This window comes from Calonectris borealis, chromosome 2 (genome assembly GCF_964195595.1).
Source record: "Calonectris borealis chromosome 2, bCalBor7.hap1.2, whole genome shotgun sequence".
In the NCBI taxonomy this organism is placed as follows: domain Eukaryota; kingdom Metazoa; phylum Chordata; class Aves; order Procellariiformes; family Procellariidae; genus Calonectris; species Calonectris borealis.
The window spans coordinates 143,967,234-143,992,607 of NC_134313.1; the positions used below are offsets into that span (position 1 = coordinate 143,967,234).

The 25,374-nt window shown below is 42.4% G+C and overlaps 1 protein-coding gene across 2 annotated transcripts in view; it reads right to left on the reverse strand.

The window, feature by feature from the left end:
- PPP1R9A (protein phosphatase 1 regulatory subunit 9A) overlaps positions 1-23,660 on the reverse strand; it is a 147,707-nt gene extending 124,047 nt beyond the window's left edge. For both annotated transcript variants that reach the window (XM_075143722.1, XM_075143721.1), the window contains exons 1-2: positions 23,429-23,660; positions 20,414-22,098 (exon numbers count right to left, since the gene is read on the reverse strand). In XM_075143722.1, the coding sequence (XP_074999823.1) occupies positions 20,414-21,874 (1,461 nt within the window). In that variant the 5' untranslated portion in view covers positions 21,875-22,098; positions 23,429-23,660. The remainder of the gene's footprint in view (positions 1-20,413; positions 22,099-23,428) is intronic.
- Positions 23,661-25,374: the final 1,714 nt, after the last annotated feature.

Genomic DNA, 25,374 nt, shown 5'->3' on the forward strand with positions numbered 1-25,374 from the left:
GGGGAAGTCATCAGGGTGATAAGTAAGTAAAAAAATTTAGATGGTACCATGCGGAAATAGAAGAGAAGTTGCTGAACTGTAGCTATTCAGATAAGCCTAAGATTTGCTTATTTTACACAAAGTAGAACAGTATTATTTAGAACAATATTTCTGATGTTCAAACTGCAAGTTCATGAACAGTGCCTGAAAACCTGAGGTGGGGCCAGAGGAGACAGTGCTTCTCACTGAACACTACAAGCACAAGCAGGACATAAATCCTTCAGTGCTCGTGCAACCCAGACTGCCTCCCAAGTTTCTGCTGCATTCCTATCGGGAACGGTAAATCAGGGACATGGACCCCAGCAGGAACATGAAATCTGAAAAGTGTTTAAAACAATGGAGATGGCTGAAGTATGAGTTTTAGGCCTTCACAGGTCCCCGGTTAAATTCCACAACAAAAGCCGCTGAAAATAGGTGAGCTCAACAACACTGAACTTCTTTGACACCTGATGATTTTTTTTTCCAGGTTTTAGAGCTTTAGGCAATGCAGTCCCTAGAAATACTGTTAGATAACAACGCAGCAAAATATTTTTCTTATTTAACTGTTTAATTCATATGTGCAGACTTAAGTATCACTAAATAGAGTACTTGACATTTGCAATTTTTTATTTGGATGCCATGATTCAGCAAATGTTTAAATTGACTTGTGCAAACTGGAAGGCACAAGTGTTTCAGCCACAGAGAAACCCGTCACTTGGAGCAAATTAAAACATAACAGAGAAATAAAAATAGCTGGCCTTAGATAGTGCCTTCTAGGTGTTGTTCGCTTTTTCCTCTTGCACAAATTGTACAACATGTATCAATTTGCAATATCAATCCACACTGCAATTTGAATTCAAGGCAAAACACAAACAATACACGTTTGCAGACAAGGTTTTAACTGAAGGCATGCATATACGCACATAGGCTGTCTGAAAAAAAAGATTATTTTGTATGCAAAACAGGAAAGTTCCTCCTAGTCTGCTGCCACCGGTAGCACAGGGAAGAGAGGACCATTTTCTTCTGCAGAGCTGGAAGAGGGGCCTTCTGGAAAACGTGATGAGTTGCTGCCAAGCATCTGCTGTTTCCCAGATGGGGCAGAAACTCTGACAACTCTGCTTTGGGCAGCCAGGGCCCAAAGCCACAACACAGGGGCACGTGAGGGACAAAGTCTGTCTTTGTGTCAGGGCCTAAATCGGGTATTTTGTTTTATTTATTTTAAATACATCACCATCATATATTATATGCAATGGATTCACTTTTGTTATTCTATACTGTGGGAAACTATGTTAGTTTTCTTTTTCTGTGCTCCGAATAGCATTTCTGAAAGCTTTTGAAAAGACCTGGGAGAGAAAAGACCAGCTCGTAATATCTGAAATGCTTCTCAGAGCTCAATCCTGTAAGCTGCTTCACAACTAGAAACACCATCACCTACCGCAAAAATTCAGGGGGCTTCTGTAAGAATATAAACTGAAAGAGCTTTGCACAGCCTTGCACTCAGCGCAAATAGTCCTAAATCACATCAGATTCTCATATGCCGTTACATGCTTCTTGCGTACTAATTTCTTAATTTGCAGTACTAGAAAAAAGTTTGATACAGCAGCAAGATAACCCCACATAATGGCACAAATATCTTGTGCAGATTCAAACACAAAATCCTCCACATTATATAATGACTCTGAAAACTACTTAAAGAACACAAAACTACTTAAAGAACACATTTTCTTAAGATATCCACAGAGAGAAAAAAAAACACACCGCCAAACCCCAAACTTTTAGCTTGGTTAAGAAGAATTCATTGCACTGGGGGGAGGCGTTAATTTGCGTCTCACTAACAGCAGGATTCTACTGTCCTTCTACATCTGCCTACAATTTAGCAAAACAGAAACAAAAAATCAAATCAAAGTCTGTGGCACACAGCAGCACAAAAAAACCCTAGGTCTTACCATCCTATAAGATACTTAAAAGACTGGAAGTCCAGAGGGCTTCTCAATGGGATGGAATAATTTTGTTAGTTTAACATCTCTGCATTAAGCTTGCCAGCACGTTCAGTCGTAGGTTAGCACAGGAAGAGTCACTGTACTTGCTGTGTAAACATGCTTTAAACCACCACAGGAAAAAGAAAAAAAGGCCACCATTTGTAAAAGACACAAAACAACATACAGCTGCCTCTACAGAATGACATAAAGATGAACCAGCCATCCCCTCCAACTGCAAGACAAAAATCTCCGATTCTTCAAATGTTGCATTCTGGAAAAAAGCTTACCAGAAGCCTGCACCCGCACCCTCTGGTATACGGAGAAGAACACGCATTTATTTAGTTGCATGCAGGATCCTAGATACTCAATTCAATCATGAAAGAAATTTTGTTTTCAAATTGGAAGCTTTCTAAACTACATCCTTGAATTACCATAAATAAAATTCTGTGAAAGCATCAAGTAAGTTCACAGTCTCTTGTTGTGAGGAATATATCATTATTAGCAAATTCTACAACCATCCATCAGCAATTAGCATTTGGACAGGCAGGCTCAGTAAGGAGAATTTGCTTGGCTTATTTTATGTAACACATAAAATAAGACAAAGTATATGACTACATTGCAAAGTAAATTAGTCTTGTATTGAGCGCCAAACAGCTACAACTAGACTGCTTTTGGTACCAACCCGTCTTGTTTAATTTTATTTCAGGTACACCTGATTTATACTGCTGCCTGCAGCAATATATACATGTATTTCCCATGACAGTCCCCCCACTCTTAAATCTCTTTTGTTTCCTGAACATAGCTTGATACTGTTATACAAAGGGAAGGAGTACAGATTCTGGGAATTGTAATTTGTTCCTAATTTCTATTGGCCAAGCATATAATTACATGCACAACAGACAGTATTTCAAACAAGTATCAAGTCACATGGGACTGCTGCAGAGAAGAAAGTCAGCGCTACCATAAAAACACTAGGAAACTCAAAGCACAGGCTGAAGCTGCTTTCTTTTACTTCCTCTATATTAATTTCAGTTTCAGTTCTGCTGAAGCTATCATTGACAACAAAGCCACTCTTGTCAGCCAGCGTTACACGTGAGGTACAATTCTGTCCACAGTACATTACCGACCTTTTTTAAATTTCTGAAACCTGGTTTCAGAGTTAGTAAAGAGCTATGACAGTGCGGGAAGTGTGTTTTGGAGATGTTGAAGACCACGCAGAAGTTCTCTCAAATCAGAATGGTGAAGGACAGAGCAGCAGTGCAGGCAGGAGGCAAGCGCTCCAGCACGGGTAGCTGCAGCTCCTGGCTCTTTCCCCAGATTTCACCTGTACCTCATTTACCTGTAGGTCAGTGAGCACACATTGTAAGCGGCGAATAATATTTTCCTTCTGAACTGTAATATTATGACATCGATTCATCACTATCATAAGATTCACCAAAAGCAGTTATCTAAATTTTACAATTTTTATCTTCCATCAAAATGTGAAGGTCTCAGTTCTACTCCTCTCTCTTCCACTAATCCCAGTTACGTAACTGAGTATTATTTCATCTTCCTCTGACTGTTTCTCTCCCTACCATGTTATCTGTTGGGCTTATTTATATTCATTATGCAGACAAAGAGACATTCTAGCCTCAAAGTGAATACCTCAATAAGGCCCTGACTGTGTATCAAAACCAGGGCAGCTTCAAGATAGGAATAAGAAAGCCTACCCTGGTCATCCTTTTTTAAAAATTATTCTAGCGTCTTTATTCATTGATGTTTTATTTACCTTTTTTTCGCCCTTGGGATTACACTCCACATTCAAATTGCTTTAGAGTAGTGAAGCTAAATGTTAGTCTTTGCCACCTCCCAGACACTACTTTCAAATAGCACAGTGGGAGAGACAACCTAAAAAAAAAGTCAGGTTTCAACTGTTATTGCGACTGAAGAAAACAGGATGGAAAAGCATCCAGAAGAGGAGTCTGGTTTGAGAAACAAATACTATTTATTATCACTAACTGTAGACTACAGTCCAGCAAAGTATTTATGGTCTTATCAGTTGGTCAAAGGAAAACACAACATTTGTGTACTGACTAAATTAAAAATCTGGAGTTGAGCACTTAAAACCCCCACAAAATCCGAAGAGAAATTAAGTTGCATTAGGGGTGGTGCTCCACAAAGTAAGCACAAACATCAACCAAGGCCCTGCCTAGAGTCAAGAATCAATTTATCAAGTACTGCAGTCTCTCCAACTTCTTCCAGCTTACAGCCCTAATAAGAGCTGCAAACAGATGCCTCCCTTTACTCAGGGCTCAAAGCCTACAACTGCCTCCTGAAGGCAGTTTGATCAAAAAAAGGGGAAAGATCTAATTCTCTTTGTGAAAGCCACTCGAGGAGAGGAGGAGATGACAGTGGTGCACTTCATATAAAAGGCCAAGTGTTTGTAACACTCACCCACTATGTGGGACTTAGAATTCAATTCCCTTTAACTCAAAGAATCTCTTTTTAAATCTAATAGCTCCTTATCTATTTCATTTTAACGAGTCTTTCAGCACATCTCAGATCCCAAAGCTGCCCTCAGTGCTGAAGGGGAACAGTCTAAATATTAAGCTACACAATCGTATTTGCCCTTGCATTCTTTCTAGTGCCAGGACCTGCAAATTCTTTCTGTATAGACAGTTCTTTTGGTCCCACCTTCATTGTGTGTGGAAGCACACACAATGTAACCTACAGCGTGATGTTTAGGTAGACGCTCTCCTAGAAAATGATGGAGGGAGGTCTGAGTCCTTTTCCTAGGCACGTGTTCCAAAGATGGCTATCCTTTCTCCAAGCTCTTTTATTAACTGCATGGACAAGCCAAAGTTTTTTATAAAATTTGATTATAAATTCACAACACACCTGAAAAAGCTGCCAGCCTTCATGAGATGATATACAGGCACTCCAAGATCAGTAAGAAATCCCGTTAAGCGGTAGCAAAGGTTTTCTGAGCATCTCCTTGATCGGCTTATAGAGTTGTGATGTGATCACAAAAAGGAGACTCGCTGACTAGTAATTAGTCTCAAGAACTGCTTTCAACTGAAGGCACTACAGTCTCTTTCATGAAGCTGATGCCATTTGTTATAAACTGTCACCCAAAAATGCAGGATTTTTTTTTAGTTATACATCAAAAGTACTGAAAGTTAGGAACTTTAAATCATTTGCTTTCTTATCAAAGTAGCTTTGTATTTCTTTGAATACTACCAGATATTGAAACTGTTTCCTGCAAAGCATCGGTTCATGGTTTTGTTACAAGATCTACCTGAAGTAGACGTTTTCCAACACAATTCTTGTAACTGCATGAAGGGACCATCCCACCAGTACTTAGTATAATTAGACAGCAGACTACATGTTCATCACGCTCTTTTAGGCTCCTTGCAGAACAGAGTGCAATTCCAAGGGCTGGCTGCTTTGTGAAAACAGTCAGGGCAAAGAGTAAAAGTCAGTACTCCCCACAATTCTCAGATTTTGTTTTTTCATCACAGATAGTTTGCTGTAGCTTACTTTTTTTTGGTTCACTCTCTTCTAGCTGATTAGCTGTTGACTCTTTCTCTTACAGCAGACTGTAGACAAAGCTATACATTTTTCCTTAACCATAATGTGAAATTAGGAAGTGTCTTTGTAGTGCAGATCAGTGCATCAGTAAGGTGAGACTGTAAAATAGAGAAAAATACTAAGTCATTGAAGCGGTCCTGCAGACATGTCCACATTAAGCTTCCACAGTGCTGTGACAACACTGAAAAAAACCCAGCTGAAACCCCTCTATTCCATGACACGGATGTTATCAACTCAGCTAAAAAATACCCTACAATCTCATTGCTATGCTTTTAGCAGATGTGGCAAGTGCACTGGCAATTCACGTAGAGATTCCCCCTCAGCTTTTAATGGTCATAATTATCCTTCCATCTTTAAGAAAAACTCCCCTAAGTCATCTCAATTTGACAGGCTTTTTAACATTAAGTACCACCTTATTTTGCTGTATTACACCACTCCCAAGTTTTATACATTTCAAACTTTCCCATTCACATTTGCTTCTTTTGATTTTACTTGCTGCCACACACCCATGAGAAAAGGAAGCGCTGCCTGTCAGTTTTGCAGCTCTCCTGATGCCCACCCTCTTCATCACTGGCAAATGCAGCGTAAGAGCAGAAAAATCGGTATCTGTGCACTTCCTCAGGTCATCACCATGTCTGTCCAGTTACCCTGTTATCAGTGCATGCTGATACCTTATTTTCTATTCCCTATGTGCTAACCAAATGGTGCAGAAGATGACACGTGACTCAGTGGTGGCGTAACGACAGTTTCCAGCACTGTCATCTGTCAATCTTACACGGTATAGTTTGCATAGTACAGTTCGGTTTGATACCCCATCGTGTGCTGTCACGAATTCTTGTATGCAAGCTCAGTGAATTGAATCAGAGCCGGTGGTGTAACTCCTGGAAATCTGCTATGAGTACTACTAAGCTAATTTACTGATCAAGCTCATGACGGTAGCATGACGAAGGGCTGCAAAATGTCAGGGAGTCCCAAAAATATCTTATTTCTGATGGTAACACTGATGTCTGCACCGAATACATGGATATGGATATTAGCAGAAGCAGTTGATTCAAAGTAAAAAATTTTAAATGTAATTTATTCTACAACTGTATTTTTTCCACTTTACAAACTTAATCAAATCTGAGGTCTAAAAGGGGGATGAGAGGTAGTCCTCCTTTTCCTCTACTGCCAGTGTTTTTTTCAGATAGTGAGACAAAAGATAAAATTTTGACCTTCATTTTCAGAGTGAAGTAATCCAAGCCAGTCATTAAAAGACAACTATTATTCAGCAAGTGATGTTGTATCTTGGAATTCCAGTGCTAATAAAAGACAAAGGATTTGATCTAGTATTTCATTACTATAGTACCACTCTTGTTTAAAAGAGAACAAAAAATACCTTATACCAGAGAGAAGTCACACCATGCTTACCCTTGACGGACATTTTTGCTACACCCTCCTGGCAGGTGTACCTTGCACTGCAAAAATTCCTGCAGTTAAAGCAAGCCCCATACCCCTGGGAGTGTTATGTTTATCATCAAAGAATAAATTACAGAGTTTTTAAGACAAAAATTTCTCTTTCAAAGCCTTTTGATGAATTACCACTACAACATTTTATTAGTCAAGTATCTGCATACACAAATAAGTTTGTTCTTTTAATTCTTACTTTTCTAGGTGTGCAAGTGTACATTCTAAAAAAGGGGTGGCAGCAGATCCACCTGTAAGTTGGCCAGGTGAAGCAGATACTCCAGGCAACAAGGCCCAGAGAAGATGCTTCCTCTCCTCTCAGGTGTCAGCCACAGGTTTAAGGAAAACTGTAGTGGAATGTATGGCACATCTAGATTTTGTTGTCTCACACAATAAAGCTGCAAGCTACTAAAAGCAAAGTTTGAGATCAGATAGAAAGATCTGTGAGAGAACAAGAACAACCAGAGAATGAACAGCATTTACAGAGCCTCTATGGATATGATAGCCTCTATATGGATATGGATAGCCTCTATAGCTATACATTTCAAACATTATTTACTTAGCACAAACAACAAAATACAGTAAGCAAAATAAAACAAACACAGATAATGCTGTAAGAAAATAAACTTGGCTAAAAAAAAAGCATCACAGTAAATTCTTCAGTCTTTTGAGTGTTGAATATGCTCTACATAAAACAATGACAAAAATTCATAAACTGACAATTTAAAAAGAAGCTTGTTTGGTTGGTGGGGTTTTTTTTTTGCTATTTTATAACATAATGCAAAATGTCAAGTATAGAGAACAAGAAAACTGAGGATAAAAAAGGGAAGTGTATCCTAGGCCATCAACAAAACTAACTGCAACCTGGCAAATGTCCAGAATCAATGCAGGGGGGAAAAAAAGAAGAGAAGACGACCAGAAACTACATTTTAGAAAAGTCTATGAGGCAGACTACAATGCTCAGATAACATCAGGAAGTCAATTGAGGCAAAATGGCGAAGAAAGGGTTCAGTTGCGTATTTCAGGTAATGCTATACTGTGGGACTACTGATGCAGTGGTAAGCAGTTAGCTCTTAGAAAAAGGCCACAAACCTGCCCTACGGCTTCTCTGAACCCTAAGTGCTGCAAGTGCAGTGCTACCGCGTGCCAGCGGCACCGGCTTACGAAAGCTGGGGCAGGACCCGGCCAGGGCAGGGTGCTGGCTGCAGACGAGGCTCCGGCTCAGCCCGCGATCCCACCCCATCACCCAGCTGGGGAAGGAGACCCCCACCGCTCCGCCACCCGCCCCGCCAAGCCCGCGTGGTTCTCATCGCTGTGCTGCTGGAAGCTAAATCCAGCTTTCTCAAGCTCAGAAATGTGTGGTTCTTAATGGCATGGATTAACTACAGGGGTTGTCCAGGGCTTAGAGACACAAGCAAGCCTCTGGACTAGGAAAATAAAATAAATAAAAGTTATATATGGGCACAGGAGGCCTGTTTTAACAGATCCACTTCTAAGCCAAAAGAGTGAAGAACAATTTACTTTCTACTACTCGCTGTCTTTCTGTTTTAATCCATTTATTCAAAGTGCTACTCAAAAAATTTCCCACTAATCTCTCTCATGTTTTATAGATTGCTGTTGGTCATCTTCAGCAATACACATCGGTCTCTCTTCTGGGAGTTCTTGAGCTTTATGAAATCAGCAAAATGCCTCTCTCCATCATTATCGGAAGGATTTCATAGATAAACTAGACAATGCTAGCACCTTGGTCCCTGAATAATTTTGAGATTGCACTGAAGGCATACAGCACAACCTGGAATTATTTACCAGTTTGACCAGAGCTTTTGAGTATTCGGCTCACGTTCCCATTCCAACCAGGGCTTACCCAGCTGCAGGACAGCAGCAGCAATACAGACTTCAGCTACTGCTATATGCAAAATACTAGGGGGCTTTGCCTCTGCTGAAAATGAACACTACCTCTCAACAGTTTTACTTTTGTACAAGCTGTTTTTAATTTCTTCTCTTAATCATGATTATTTCCCCAATATTAAACATTTCTCCAAAATCTTTTGGCATTGCTAAATGCTACTTATAAAGTTAGGTCAATCTGCACATGCTATAATACAACAAAATATGGACAAAAAAAAACCCTTAAAATCCTTTCTTAGATAGTCATTTTGATTGACAGTGGTGGGTCTAGGTTCTCATTAACAGCCAACATTAAAAGGCTACTATCAATCCTTAAACTAAACTTAACTTTCTGTTAGGGGTAATAGATGTACATACACACAAGAAAGTCATCCCACTTGTATCACCAACTAAGGTGACACACTGTTCCCAAATGGCAAAGGTACCATCAAATCAACAGAGCTGCAGTTCTTCCCTATGCTTTTCTTGCAAAGTGGCAAAGTGCTGCATCTTCTAGATACTTCGTAATTGTTCAAAGTCCAGGAAAATTCAGTATCATGACTGTGTTCTACAATGAAGCACCGTCTGCCTTATTGTACAGTATTTAATACTCAGATTTTAAAAATAATTAACAACTAAATCTAAATTATAGTCATTGAAAAAGAAGGGATGAAAAAGCTTCATGACAACTCACAACCAACCTAAGACTTCCCTACATAAACGTTCATGTATTTTAGGGGAAGGAAACCACATAAAAAATATCCCATAAAAAATCTGTACATCCCAGAAATCTTTATTTGACCCTACTCCACTGTAATTACAGGTAACAATTTAAGCTGTATGCAATGAGCTCTTGTTAAAATATTCATACATATTTAAACAAAGTTAACTATTACAACCAGGGAAAACCTATGGGAGCTTTTGCTCACCTTTGGATTTGCAAAACCATGTACTCTTATAATTTGATAAATAAAATGAGAGGTCACTTAACATATTTTACAAATAACAAAATTAAAAGAATTCATCTTGGATGCAATTTAGCTGCTTCCTTTGCCAAAGTTCACTATCAGGAAAATATTTTTTTGCTGATTTAAATGAAGCCACAGAACCACAGGTGGTTGAGGTTGGAAGGGACCTATGGTTCAACCCCCTGCTCAAGCAGGGCCACCTAGAACTGGTTGCCCAGGACCGCATCCAGACAGCTTTTGAGTATCTTCAAGGATGGAGACTCCACCACCTCTCCAGAAAACTTATGCCGGTGCTCAGTCACTCTCACAGGAAAAAAAAAGTGTTTCGTGATGTTCAGAGGGAATCTCCTGTGTTTCAGTTTGTGCCCATTGCCTCTGGTCCTGCCACTGGGCACCACTGAAAAAAGCCTGGCTCCATCCTCTTTGCACCCTCCGTTCAGGTTTTTATATACACTAAGAAGATCCTCCCGAGCCTTCTCTTCACTAGGCTAAACAGCCCCAGCTCCCTCAGCCTCTCTTTGTAGGAAAGATGCTCCAGATCCTTCTTCATGGGCCTTCATTGGACTCTCTCCAGTCTCTTGTACTGGGGAGCCCAGAACAGGAACCAGTACTCCAGGTGTGGCCTCACCAGCGCTGAGCAGTGAGGAAGGATCACCTCCCTCGACCTGCTGGCAACACGCTTCCTAACGCAACCCAGGATACCATTAGCCTTCCTTGCTGCAAGGGCGCATTGCTGGCTCATCTTCAACCTGGCATCCACCAGGATCCCAGATCCTTTTCTGCAAAGCTGCTTTCCAGCTGGGTGGCCCCCAGCATATACTGATGCATGGGGCTTTTCCTCCCTAGGTGCAGGACTTTGCACTTCTCCCTGCTGAACTTCATGAGGTTCCTGTCTGTCCACTTCTCTGTTCAGCCAGTTTTCAATCCCCCTCACTGTCTGCTCATCCAGCCCCTACTTCATCAGCTTCTCTGTGAGGATGTTATGTCAAAAGCCTTACTGAAATGAATGTAGACAAGATCCATTGCTCTCCCCTCATCTATCAAGCCAGTTATTTCACTGTAGAAGGTTATGAGGTTGGTCAAGCATAACTTCCCCTTTTTAATGGTCAAGACTTACTGGTAACGACTGTGTCATGCACTTGTAGTAAACCACAGTAAGTCTTAGCAGTTATTTTGGATCTACAGCTGTTAAGGTTGGAAACTGCTTTACTGGCCATGCAGAGAGAAGGGGAAAAAAGAAAAGAAAAAAACCCCTCCGTTTAATGGTATTTCCCTCCCCCCATCTTAAATATCAACATGAAAGAAATGTGCAAAACATCAAGGTGGCATTTTTTAGTCAACCTACCAGATTAATAGAGGGGAGAAAAAACTGAGCAACTACTTCAGAGAAAAAGGCTGAGCAAAGAGGAATAAAGAGCTACGTAGACTGGTAGTCTCATGCTCCCAAACATCATACTGAAACATTCTCATTTGCATTAGTGCACTTTGCCACACTTCTAAATTACCAGCTTTTTCAAGAGTGCTCTAAATCTCTAGATTCATGAGTTCTCTCTAGTTTGCCCTTGTGAAAAAATACAGTATTAAAATATTCTGAGTATTCTGTTTAAGCAGTCCACACACAATAAAATCTACTGGACAATCACCCAAGTTGACATTAATGAACAGGTACCTTTGGGCTTCTAAGAAGGCAGAGCCAACAGGTAAATATTTAAATATGTCAGAATCTACACATCTACAGAATCTAAATATGTGAGTATCTAAATATGTCAGAGTCCATCTTAAAGATGACTGCAAGCTTATAAAGATGTAAAGACGATTACAAGCTGGATAAAACCTTGGGATGTTTTTCATCATAAAGGCCGTGATCTAGATGAATTATACAGGTGTTTGATAGTATGACTTTTAAAAGCCTCTATGGCTTATTGCTTTTAAACAAATAATGTGAATAGTAAATTTGAAATACAGGTATTTTATCAAATAAAAGGCACTAGGTCTACATGCAGCATAGTCTGAATATTAAAAGATACTCTTTCAATGTGAACCAGCATCTTACGCCCTTGAGATTACACACTGAATACTGAAGCAGATGGAAACTGCAGAGAGGAACATAAAAAGTTACAGATATGCATAGACTAAGAAGTGCAACTGCATATGTAATAATGCAAGGCAAACGGGTCTCAGAGATAAATTCTGCATTCACACCTTCCATTGACTTTATCATATGGAAATATCTGAGTGACCTGACAGGTCTCTTGAATCAACTCTGGTGAGTAAAATTAGCTTCTGCTCTCCTTAGAATACTTTCTATATAAAAAAGGACACCACAGAATAATGGCTATCGCTTTGTACCATTTAACTACAGGAATGTCAGGTACTTTTTTAATAGATTATTTGTGGCCTGCAAGTTCAACAGTGCTGAAGGAAATTCCAACTCTTAACAGAATTAATAGACACTGTTAGACAATACAGTAGTCTATTAGGAACATAGGAAAAGAGAAGGAAACTGCCTGTGTCATTGCCTGCTATTACAATTCTTTAATCTTAGTTGGAAAATGCTCAATTCCACCTTAAAAGTGGAACACTGCCCCTTAGCCTTCAGGTGCTTTTTCTTCATGAATATACCAGAGATGCAATCATGCTCTTTTTCAGTCTTTGTCATCCCTCACTGAGCAAGATAAATTTCTTAAGTCCCCTGTTTTATGATAGAATTAACCAAGAAAAAGACAAATTAAGAGCAGCAAGTTACTGCAGCTTTTCCTGCAAACTCACTTGCCTTAAGCAGAATCCATGAGACATGTTCCAGATGAAGTCTCCTCAGCGAGTTACAAAATGACACTCACAATTCCCTACTGCTACCAAAATATTTTGCTTCATGTATCTAGAACGCCATTTCCCTTCCTCACAGCTGGATCGCACAGTGGGTTACTGCTGTCATTCTGCGCAAGCGAGTCACAGAGTGGCTTTCTCCTTAGCTGTCATCCCCTACAAATAAGTCACTAGTTTACCGTGAAACTTCTTAGCTCATAAATCCACTCCCACTGCTCAAGTCCTCCCAGTCACCTGTATTCTACTGTAATTCTATGCAATGATAAGGCTTCCCCACTTCCCGTCAAAAGCAAGTGTCATTAGCGTACTTCAACTTTCTGAGACAGAACTACTGAAATTTTTAACAAGGTCTTCTATCTTATCTTATCAAAGGCAGACACTAATTTAGTCTGACATATGCTACCTCTCATAAATCCATTTACATGTATTCCACTTTTCCATTTGCCTCTCTGCCTTTGATTCTTTTTAAAGTTTTTTTCTACTCCTTTGCTATAGGGAAAAAAAAAAAGATTAATAATTTTCAAGCTACCAGAACCACCTCTTCTCTACTTTCTGAAAAACAGCAACTGCATTTGCTCTTCTGCAGTTAAATACCATCTCTATTTTGATAGCATTCTGTTTGTTTTGAAATGTTTGTTACAAGTCTTTCTAAAATACAACTTCTTTCACCCAGCCCCCTATAAACCTGAGCACTAGGAACTTCTAGGTTTCATCTTCATTTCACTATAAGAATTTCCACGGTAAGAGTTTCCACCTGTATACATTTATTTCACTCTTAATCCCGATTCCATGTTCAACATGACTAACTGCACACATAAATTGGGGTGACAGCTCTAATCATAACCTCATGCTCACTGCGTAACATCCAACTTCCTTTCTTGTTTCATTTTTAATGGATAAATAGCTTTTTACTACCTGGATTATTTTCCTTTACAAGGTCAAACTCTGCTTGACTTCTGGCAACTTCTTATTCACATTTTAAGACTTCTGAACTCTATGACAGTCTTCATTTTTTGAACAACCAGTTTTACCACTCCTTGCAAGTTCTTGGCTAGCTTCTGATATTCTCTTTGGCTGGCTTTTCTTCTGATTAGGTCTGCAATTATTCTGCTCGTGTATTCTGCTTTTTCTTGGGATGCAAATCCTACGCACTTTTTCTAATTCTGAATCAAAGAGGTTCCAAGAACCCCACCATTAGCTCCCTTAGCTCTTTGGTTCAACTAATTTCAAACCATTTCCCTACACTTTCTCAGTCTGCATTTTTGAAATTCAAAACCTTTAATTGGAAACTCCTTTCAATCTAAACCGCATAAATCTCTGATGCCAATTATTCAATCCAAACTTGGTTTCTGCAAACAGCTCTTCTAGAAAGTCCTCAATGCTTATAAAATCCAGTTTAAAGCAACATTATTTCTTTTTAGTTCAATAACTGTGTGTGAACATTGCATCCAGGAATAACTGGCCCCTAGAGTTAGTAGTGAATTTATGACCTATCCAAGAGTTAAATGACCTATACACAGCTTATTGTGGCAGGCAAGTAACTTTATTCCATCTACTGTATTCCAATAATTCCATGTATACTTAACACAAGAAAACTCTTTTGCACCTGAAATTACTGTGTGTGAAAGACTCATCCAGTGAAAGTATACAATTCCAACTCAATACTACACTTCACGTACAAGATAACCATGTAGAACCGACTTAGCTTTTAATAATGAAAATAGCAACCTGTTCTGGAATGCTTTATCCCTTCACTGTTGTTCTTTATCTAAGAGCATCCAGTCTTTGAATCCTTAATATTTACTTCTCGTTCCTTTCCCTGACAAATATATATAAATATATGCCTTTCATAACAGGATCTTTCATAACAAATGTAACTGAAATAAAAGACCAGAAATGCTCTATATATCCTACCACCAGAAGAAAGAACCTGGTTTTACATCGTTAACTTTTACAAATAATCAAAGTCAGCATCACAATCCTTGCAGTACAACACATTTTACTACTACTTAAGTCTGTAGAATTTGCTATACCTCACAATACCTGAAAAAAGTATAAGGTTATTTTATGTAGCAGAATACATGTTTCAAGCTACCCAAGCTATAGCTCAGTATCTCAAACTACTTCACAAGTCGAGATTGATGGAATTAATAACCAACCTGCTGCCCATTTTACAGAATTCAAATACCAGCATAAAGGTTCCGTGATTTATTCAACAGGAGACCAAGCCTAAGCCTACTTAGTATCTAGTTTCATGCTTTAGCCAAAACTACCAACCACTCCTAATGTTGTAAACAAAGCATGGACACAAGAACCAAATTTAAGGAAAGGAAAATACTCTTTCAGTGATTTCAGAAGGAAGCTACAGATCTTTATTTATCTGTAAGGTTTCTTAATTAACCCATTCAAAAATGGATTAATTTCTCAGATTCTGTAATCATTTTAAATCTAATACACCCTCAGGATCTTTCTGCAAGTCCTGTCTTCCACATCCGCCTTCAACAAGTGTCCTAACACCCGCTGGGACTACTTTATTTATAGAATCATAGGCTTATTGAGGTTGGAAGGGAGATCTGGAGGTCATCTAAATCCAACTCCGTATTCACTTAAGTAAAACACAAATAGAAGTGTTGGCAAGTTTGGAGCCAGGGACTGTACAGTGCTTGTGGATGGGTAACCTTCACTTACGACTTCTGTGATCCAAAATAGTTGCACATTTTAACAACAGGTAAATACCATACTAAACATTGAATCAGGCAAAGAAATACTTTATTTTCAACACTAAAACTTGAAAATGTTTCCAGCATACTTTATTTTGATGCTTACCAGACAAAGAATATTTTAGAGTAAAAATTTCCAAAGTAATAACAGGGTCAGATTGTTTCAGATTCTTTCTTTGCCACTATTTACATTCCCGAATACATTTTAGTGAGAGAAATGAGGAATAACTAAAATAAAGACTTGCTTCTTGAACTGATTTTTAGTAAGAAAAAGCACCATATAGTTCATAAGAAACTTCAAAACAACTGTTAAATACAAACGTCATTTATATTTTTACACTAAACTACAGTCACAGCACTTCTTGTAAAACCTCTTCAAAGGCTGAGAGAGAGAAAGAGAGAGAGAAGCACAAATTCCAACTCCTGAAGACCATTTGAACAAAACATACCTGGAAAACTAAAATGCTGTAGGGTATAAGATTCAGTCATATTGCACGACAAAAGAGAGGAAGAACGTATGAGGCATGGCCACTAGTAATAACAATCCCTTCATATGGAATTAACAGAAGCATGGAAGAGCCATTTGCTATATCCCTTCCATTCCTGTTACCCTCTCTCCCACCTACCCCAAAACTCAGAGAGGTCTGAAGAGAGGTCCCTTCACCACCACTGCACCCTAAGGAAGCTTTATGGAACCCCAAAAACTGCAGCAGCTGCTTGGACTAAAACCCCTCATTGCACCACAAGTTACCTGCTGTCTGCCATATGGTCTGCCATACTACCCAACCCTCTCCAACCCCTTAGCCTGGCACGGCCAAGTCAGCAGAGCAGAAAGTTGCAAAAGGAGGCTCAGCAGGAGATACCAATTGCTGCTAACAGCTTTAAATGGTTTAACACGTACCTCGTGCCAGAAACAGGGCGCTAACTGAAGATGCAGCCATCAGCTATCAAGATACCAGACATTCTGGACTTGGAAAGAGGAGGAGAGGTGAACAGCACTCTTCCATCCTAATTCTATCCAGGATGGAGGAAGCATGGTTCGAAAAGGACTATGATTTGGACAATCAATACACTTCCATTTGCTAGAGTGTGGAAAGCCATGAGCTAATGAATTTTGCGCTACTGGCAAACCTCATCCAATTAGCCTGCAATGATTGGGAAGTGACATATAACCCAACCCTCAGGAAACCCTGCAAAACTCAACAAAAGGCCAATAGATGACAGAGTTTCTGCTTTTTTGTGTAGAAAAGCATCCCTGGCAAAACCAGGATGTTTTTTTCCTCATCACATTTACTTAACTTTTTCACCTCTTACACTTGCCTTGGAGAGTTTCAGTTCCATCCCTGAGCAGAAACACAATACCTCAACACAAGAACAGGTCAGTGCTGATGAAGGCCTCTGTATCGCTATATAAACATTCATATCAACCGCTATATCAACGTGCGCATCCCTTGTTTAGCAACACACTCATGCCTACTCCCACTACCAGCACCAACTCTTGGGCCCTTTTAGGCTATCTTTTCTTGAACGGCACCAAGCTGACTTAAGCTCCCACAGACACGCACAACTGCTTACGTCAGTGATGCCGCACTCCAAATATCTAGGAACTCTCCAAGCCTGCAATGGCCCCTGGGCACCACCTACTCCTAAAGGGATTTTCAACAAAGACAAGATCAGCAAACATATCCCATAATCCTAGAGCGGAGTAAATGGCCCATGGAGCACGAGATCTGTGATAGCGAAATTACAGACTGTAACAGAGCAGAATTTCCTGCATCTGTTGACTTGAATCCTCCTCTTTATAGTGAGTTTCTCAATAACAGGGTTTTTTTCCTGCTTGGGAGATGAGCAGAATTCAGTCTTTATCAGTTTGATGAGTAAGATTTTATTTATTCATCCTTCTGCCTATACTTCATTACTTCTCATAGTCCACAGCATTTCCCCTAAGGGGACAGAAAGGATTCCTCTTGGTGGTAACTGAAATCTCTTTGCTCTTCAGTCTCAGCACTCTGCTCATTTACTTCTTACACATCTATGTGAAAATTCCCTTGGAAAAATAGTTCAAAGATGTTTATCTAAACCTGTTGAGACCTTCAAGTAAGAACTTTATGGCAATAACTACCCACTCATTTCACAGGTTACACATTCAAATGCCAATTTTGTTAATTATTTCAGAGCACACCTGTAGGAGGAGAGTGGAGGTACGATACTGTCAAGTCAGCACTAAACATCTAGAGTTTGGGTTGGACTTTTCACACCACCATCTAGCAGAACAGTTAAGTACAAGTTGCTTCATTTTAATAAAGACAAATCAGTTTTCAACAGTTCAGAAAACACTCCTACAATGCTTTGTATTTTCCTCTCTCTCAGTTATGCTATGCATGAGATGACGTTCAGGAAAGTATTAATGAAACCAGTTATGCCCACTAACACACAAAATTGCCTAGAAGAGAAAAATTCTTAAATACTTGCTGTCTATTCAGCTAGCAAGCATCATCCCCACGTAACGGACAAGTGAAGTGAGTGATCGGGTGAATTTGTCTGCTAGCGCTGTGTGAGGGGACAGAACGCAAGTCCCCCTTTGCCCTCTGCACTGCTTACTGGTGCCTATCTGCTGCGCAGAAACTGCTTGCCAGAGCAGATTCACGACCTCCTAGCAGCGTGCCGAATTGGCAGCGCTGTCAGCGAGGCAGCGCAGGAGCCCAGGGACTCACGAGCCTCCGAGGACTCACCAGGGGATTCTCCAGCTGCCCTTCCCGGGTCCCTTCCCGCGGCCGCCCAGTGACCTGATGCTGCTGGCAGCCCGCCCGGGCTTACGCTGCTTGACGCTGCCGAGGGAATTACTGAGTGCTGCAGAGAAAAGGGAGGAAGGCTCGAGAAGCAGCTTTTAATTTTCCACAACTTTCACTGCACTTCTTCCTCTTAGTGCAGGCCTTCCACATGGTCTCACTTCTGTTTCCCCACACAACTAACAGACTGCATGCACTGAAGGCAGCCGGGACAAAAGCAATCACACAGGGATCTCCCAAACCTCCCAACCTACACTGTTCTCTCTCAATGCAGCTTTTATTCTGTTTTCTTCCTATCTACAATGAAGATGCTAAAATAATTAAAGCAATGATTCTTTTATTTTGGATAAGCTTGTTAAGAGCGCTTTATGCTGAAAACCATGAAAAATGTACTCTTATTATCTACGCAAATGACTTTTAGAGCATTTTCCTGATGGACTGTTATTATTACTTGATAATAGTAATCTAAAATGAACATAGCATGAAAATCTTCAGAAGAAAAGAAAAATTTTATAACTAAATAATTGAGAGAATACTCTTATAGCACTTGGCATGACAGGATGATTCAGACAGACGACAGCAATATACTGAAGTAATAATGTCACTGTCAGCTCTTTCAAAACAGAAACAGCAGAAAATCCAACCATCTCAAGAATAAAATCAGTGTAATCACTTTCTGAATCCTTATCTGCTGGAACCGTAACAAATATGATAAAACAAACCTCTGCACATAATTGGTAGATCTTTCAGAAGAGAGAACATCATCTTGTCTGTTAGTACAGCCTGAGGGGGAAGGAGGGGGTGGGGACAACACTCACCATCTTTTGGAATAAAAGTTTTCTCTACTTCATCTCAAAAAAAATTAAAGAAAACCAGCTAGTTTAATTATGGGAATAATCTAGAGGGAGCACAAACACTGTTAGAATTTTTGGTCCATGACGCAAGCCTGAATAAAATACTAACAAAACAAACCAAAAAAAAAAAAAACATTATCTTGGCTCAGAATATTTTGTTTCAGTGTAAAAAATGGTCTTTTAGAAGCATGAAGAACACAAGGCCATTCCCCTCCCCTCCACCCCACAAAAAACAGATGTGAAAACCTGGTTGCTTCATTCAAATTAAAATGTCCTAATACAAATATACATCTTACCTTAAATTAAGGGTGGTGTAAATGCAGATTTCGTAAATCACATCACTTTGAGTTTGATAGTGAAACTTCTGTTTGTTGATTTAGTAATTTTTATTACTAAATTCGCACAACAAAAATACAGTCAATTACAGATTGTTAATTTAAAAATCTTTAGATTTCAAGTACTCCACCATATACGGCTCTTTCAAGAGCCATTTCTGGAAAAAATAACTATGGTTTTGAATTGTCCATTTCAGACCATGTATATTAAAAGCAGCTCAGAAGTAAAATACTTTTATACTTAACTCTTGAGACTCAGCAGTACAACAAAACACAACTAGTTATTCCTCCCTGAACTGAAAATGCTTGAAACAACATTCTTAGCTGTAATTTCAAGGTACTTAAAAAGAAAACAAAAAAAGCTCTGCAAGAAACCCACCCTTCACTAGGTATTTCAATCAACTGACTTTGGCCTTTCTGTAGCACTGAGATATACTAGATACACGTATATTAATGTTTAATAAAGTTTTAAAAAAGCAAAGATGCTACTAGAAAAGATGATACTAATTCAGATGCAGAATATTAACAGTCCTCTACTACTGAGATAGAATCACATTGTATTTCATGACACAGTGTTTATATACAGGGACTTTAAAGAACACCTGATGAGAGCTGAAGAAAAGCCATCCGATCTAAAGAAGCTGTGATTTCAAATGAAAAAAACAAGCAGCACAAAGGCCACCAAATACCCACTTCTACATTTCACCATGTGATTACAGTTCAGTCATACAAGTCAAAACATGCATGTTAAAGTTCTTAAACTTCACAAACCCAGCTGTCATTCTCAATTTCTGCTGGCTTAGTCAGCCATCAAGTAGTCTAGGAAATGACACAAGCTCATCAGAGCTCAGCTTCCTTAATTCATTTAAGATTATGCTGGCTGGCTGACTGTAATAAAAATGTGTATCAAAAGATTCTCTGCAATCTTTTCAGAGCCGAGATCAGCTGTCAAAATCTACTTCAAATAAAGTTGCATTTGAATACAAACCAAACCGCAGAAAAAGAATGTAGGACACTTTACCTTAATTGGAGCACGGCTAAACTGTATTTTTCTGTTGGCTGGGATTTCATCTTCATCTGGCAAACCATTAATTTCAGAATATTCCATATCAGGTTCATAACAGTTATTTTCATCACTGTCATCCTGATCATCCTGTTCTGTACCTGTCTCTCCCCAGTCAGAATTATATCTCGATCGTACCCGATACACATTGTAGTCAGAGTGCATGTAAACATGGGAACTCTGAAAATGATTCACATCTTCATGCAGTTCTTTTTCACTTGCCTCATCATAATGAGTACCGTCTGAAACAGCATCTGTGGCAAAATCACCACCTGAAGCTACATTTCTTGGTACTTCTGCAGCTTCGGGTCTATCAAAGATACCCTCTGCATGCTCTGATCGTTCCTTTTGTTTCAACAAAACTTCCGTCTCTGTTTTTGACTTACTCCTAGCACAGCTGTCCACAGATCTTTCGCCGTCAAGCACGCTGACCAAACCCTGTTGACTCGCTGCAGAGCTCTCAACAGAATCAGCGCTTGCCTCTGTACTCTTCTTTATTTCTTCAGTTGTTTTTGAACCTGCTGAAGTGCCTGTGGACGTCTTCTGTCTCAGTGCTGAAGACGTGCTATTCTGCTGAGAGTTCTCAGCAGACATCAAGCCTGTACTCTGTTTGGCTGGCGGAGACCACGTGCCGGTATCTTTCAGAGGACTGAAACCCTCAAGGTTTGCAACTGGGGAGGAGATATTTGTGACAGTAGACGAGAGGTTTAGTGGATAGTGACCAGTTACAGTGTACTCTTCATTGTTCTCTGACTTTTCTACAACGATTACGTTGTGCGAGTCAGCGTTTTCAAAAACTGCGCTGAGCTGACTCACAGTTGGAGAGACGGTCTCTGTCCTTGGGCTAAGACTGTCCAGTGAATCAGTGCTGCCTCTATGAGACTTAGAGCTGCACCATTCATCTGGAAGCTCATTGGAAATGACTTTCTCTTTCTTTGGGGAATAGCGATTGGAATGTCCCGTTTCATGAGCGTTCCGCTCAAACATCTTCCGAGTTTCGGTAAACTTGGAATAGGAAGGACCATCATGGATAGTATCAAATCTACTAATCCTTTCTGAGACGGATGATTCCAATTTTACGATTGAGCCATCCGCTTTTTCTACAAATTCTTTGGGCCTAATTCGTCTTTGAGGTGATGGAGGGCCACCCTTCCCCCTGGTTTTAGGGGTAACTCCAGCACTTTCACTGGGCTCCATGCCCATCTGCATAAATAAGTTCTTAATCCTATTGACATTTGAGCCATATTTCCTTCCTCTGCTCTGCGAGGCCTCTCCTTCCTCTTTCGTTTTTTGGTCTCCATCTGATTTCGGTTTGTCAAAGGTGCTTTTCAGCGCCTGGAACTCAGTTCTGTAAGCATTCCTGTGAGGAGAGGCACTTCGGAGGGTTGATCTTTCTCCTGAAGACTCCGTTTTCATCATGTTTACTCCAGGAGCGCAAAACCAGCTTACATAGTTTCTGTGGTACCACTTTCAGTAGCCTGTCACAGCTGAGATTCTGCCTGAGGAGTGTTTTTCTCAGGGGGCACTGCCCTTCAGCAGGGCCACACTCGACAGAAGATCTGGAGGCAAATATCTAAACACATGCGGTCAATTCTGACAAAGCAGCACAACTGAGGACTCTCAAGAACAATGGCTGACTTAACCTGCAATAGAAAGAGGGTTTTCTGAATCATGTCAGGTACTTGTACTTCTTTAAATTTAAGCCACAATTCCCATTTACCATTATTTGATGTGTTTACAAAAAAATAGTAAAAAAAATACAACCTAACACTACACAGACACATGAAAACTTGTCATTACAAACTTTTAAAAATTGATTATTGCATAATTTGCAATCTATAATATCATTCCATAGTGAAAGAACGGATTATCGCATCTTACCGTTCACAAAGTGTTGTATCATGCCACAAACATGCATGCAGAGGAAATGACAAGAAAAAAACACTACTTCTGTATTACGGAACTTTTCTAAAAAATACAATAAAAAAAAAAAAATCCCAAAATCAAGCCTCTGAGTTACACCTAACTGTAGAGTAATTCATGCAAACATGATGGTTCTTCTTCCCTGAGGCACTGCAAGACAACCTTTGCTCTCCCAGAGAAACACAATGGTAGAAATACCATCAAACACTTAGAAAGGCAAAATTAAACAGCAGCTCCAGGGAATACAAAAAACTGCACCCAAAGTTAACATCCTCAGTTGACATGGTAAAGAATGTGAAATCCAGTTAGAGAAAGTTGCCCCTTGTCATGGGCTGCGGTTTTAGCGCCTGGAAGAGCCTGGAGGTGCCTAAGGAGGAGCAGCAGAAACGGAGCCAGGGGCTGGATCCGCTCCCAGCCCCCGGCCCGAGGAGCTCGCAGGGGCCGCCGTGCCGGAGCTCCCCGGCCTCAGCGGCCGCCCCCGGCCCCGCGAAGGGCAGCCCAGGGCTCAACGAGAGCCAAACCCCTCTCCCCTCCCGTCCACTCCTCCCCCCCAGCCCTCGCTCCGCGAGCCCGCGCCCTGCTGCGCCGCCGCCGCTCCCGCCGTGACAGGGACGCCTCATTTTGGGCGCTGCAACAGACGGTGCTCGTAGCAAGGCAGGGAACCCCGCCGCCGCGGCGGGAGAGGCGCGCTCGGCCCCGCCGCCCCTGCCCGCGCGGGGGGCGCTGATCGCCACGGGCGACTGAAAAGGCCACACGGTAGCGGCTCCCGGCGAGACCCGCCGCTCCTGCCGGTCTCGCAGGCGGCGATAAACTTAACCCGAGAGGACAGCGCCGGAGCCCCTGCTGAGACTCCTCCTCGGGCAGCCGCGCCGGGCCGCGCCGCGCCGGCGGGCTGGAGGCGCGGGGCCCCGGGCGGCAACACCTTGCGGCGGGGCAGAGCCCAGGCAACCGCCCCCGCGCGGCCGGGCCCCGGGAAACAAAAGCCCGGTGACAGGGCTGCTCCCCCGCGGAGCCCGGCGCCTCTCCCGCCGAGCGCGCACGCCGCCTTACCCAGCCGAGAGCCGCGGCGGGCTCCTCCAGCCTCCCGCCTCAGCGCTGCCCCCGCTCCTCCTCCGGCCCGCGGCGGCTCGGCGCCTCTGTGGAGAACGGCCACTGCCGCCGCCCGCCTGACAGGAGGCAGCAACCGCCGCGACGCCTCAACGCCATTGCAGGCAACGGCAACGGCGGGGCACCGACACGGCTCCGCGCGCACACCCGCGGCGGCAGCGCGGGGGAGGAGAGCCGCCGCGCCCCGCCGCAGCCGCGCTCCCGCCCGCCGCCCGCCCCTCCGCCACGGCGCGGCCGCCGCGCCCCCGCCGCGGGACGCGCCCCGAGCTGCCGCCGCCGCCCGCCGCGGGGCCGCCCGCCGCCGCCGCCGGCGGGTGACAGGTGCCTCACCTCCTCAGCGAGCCGCAGTGGTTCGCTCCGCCGGGGGGGGCGGGGGAGGCGGCGAGCCGCGCTCCCGCTGCAGTCCGGCCCCGGGCGGTTACCGCCGAGCGGCGGAGGCCGGGCGCGGCGGCGGCCACGCCGCCTCCGCGCCCGGGCGGCGGGCTCCGCCGCGCCGGTCCACCGCGGTGCCGGCGCCGAGCCCCGCTGGCTTGCCCCCTTCCCGCCCCCGGGAACGCCTGTCTCCAGCCCGACCCCCGAGGAGCGGGCCGGTTCGGCACCCGCCCGAGGGCAGCGTGCCGCCTCCGCCTGGGAGGGGGCAGGGTCCCGCGTCCCGCCCGCCGCAGGGAAACCCCCCTTCCCGCTGCGGGAAAGCAGTGGGGCGCCTGCAGCACCGGGCGCGCCGAGAACTCGCTAACGGATGGAGACCCAGCGCCTTCCCTCCCTCGGTGTTAAGCCATTTAACCCAGCCTACATGAAAGAGTAACGTGCTGGTAACAAACCCAGGCGAACCGCTGAACAACTCCGTGAACATCGCTTGTTCCGGCAATTGCTGACAGGGACGGAGGATGACAGTGGATTACCCTTAGAGTACAACCACAACCAGCATGCCTTTGTTGTTTGTTGGCTGGGTGAGTTCGCCACAAAAATGTTTTGGCTTTATGCAGTGAATAAGAAAACTTAATTGCGGAACACGAAATCTCTAGGTAATTTGTAAAATTGGCAATCCGAGAAGGTAATGACGGTTAATCACATAGCAACTCCTAAGCAAAGTTCATTAAACTAATTGCATAAATATCCAGAAAATGGCCTGGGGATGTACCCTGCAAATTCTGAAAACTAATTATTATGCATACAGAATCAAGACAGCAGTGACTGAAAATGAAGACATTAGGTATACAGGTTCACAAACTTAATTCATTAGTCTTAATGAGACTGAAACATGGGTACTATATACTATTCCAAGTGTTCACAGGTGTCAATCTCTAGTTAATCTAATTTGCACCAAGGGTACGCAGCTCAAAATGTTTGCCTCAATGAAGTTTAAATAACCAGCACATTCATATTGACAGGCAAACAACACATCCTGTAAAACAGCCTGAAAAGCAGCATTTTGATAAATACATCCGCAAAAGGCCAGGAACAGAAGTGAGGACATTTCAGTAGTGGTTTTCCCACTGCTGGCAATAAGCCTGTCCTGGTGCGTTGCGTGGCCTCCGCTCGGGCTGTTGCTGCCTGAGGACAGAGGCAGGAGTGGAGGCAAGGGGGGCTCTGGGTGCCCTGCGGGCTGCTGAGCATTGCCGTGCCAAGGCACGCTAGCACAGCAGGGAGAGAAGGAGAGCAGATGAGGTAGGTAATGAGTGAGGACAGAGGCAGCACCTGAGCTTCAAAAGCAGTTACAGAAAGCTCCCCTTCTGTGAGCGTCTCCCAAAGCAGAAGAATGAGGGAACAACTGTTTCACAGCTGCTTGCGGTGAGGAGTCCTGCAGGTGATTCCCTGCGCAAGGACTAAAAATACTGCAACTAACCAGGATGTTCCCTGTTAAATTCTAAACATCAGATAACACACCA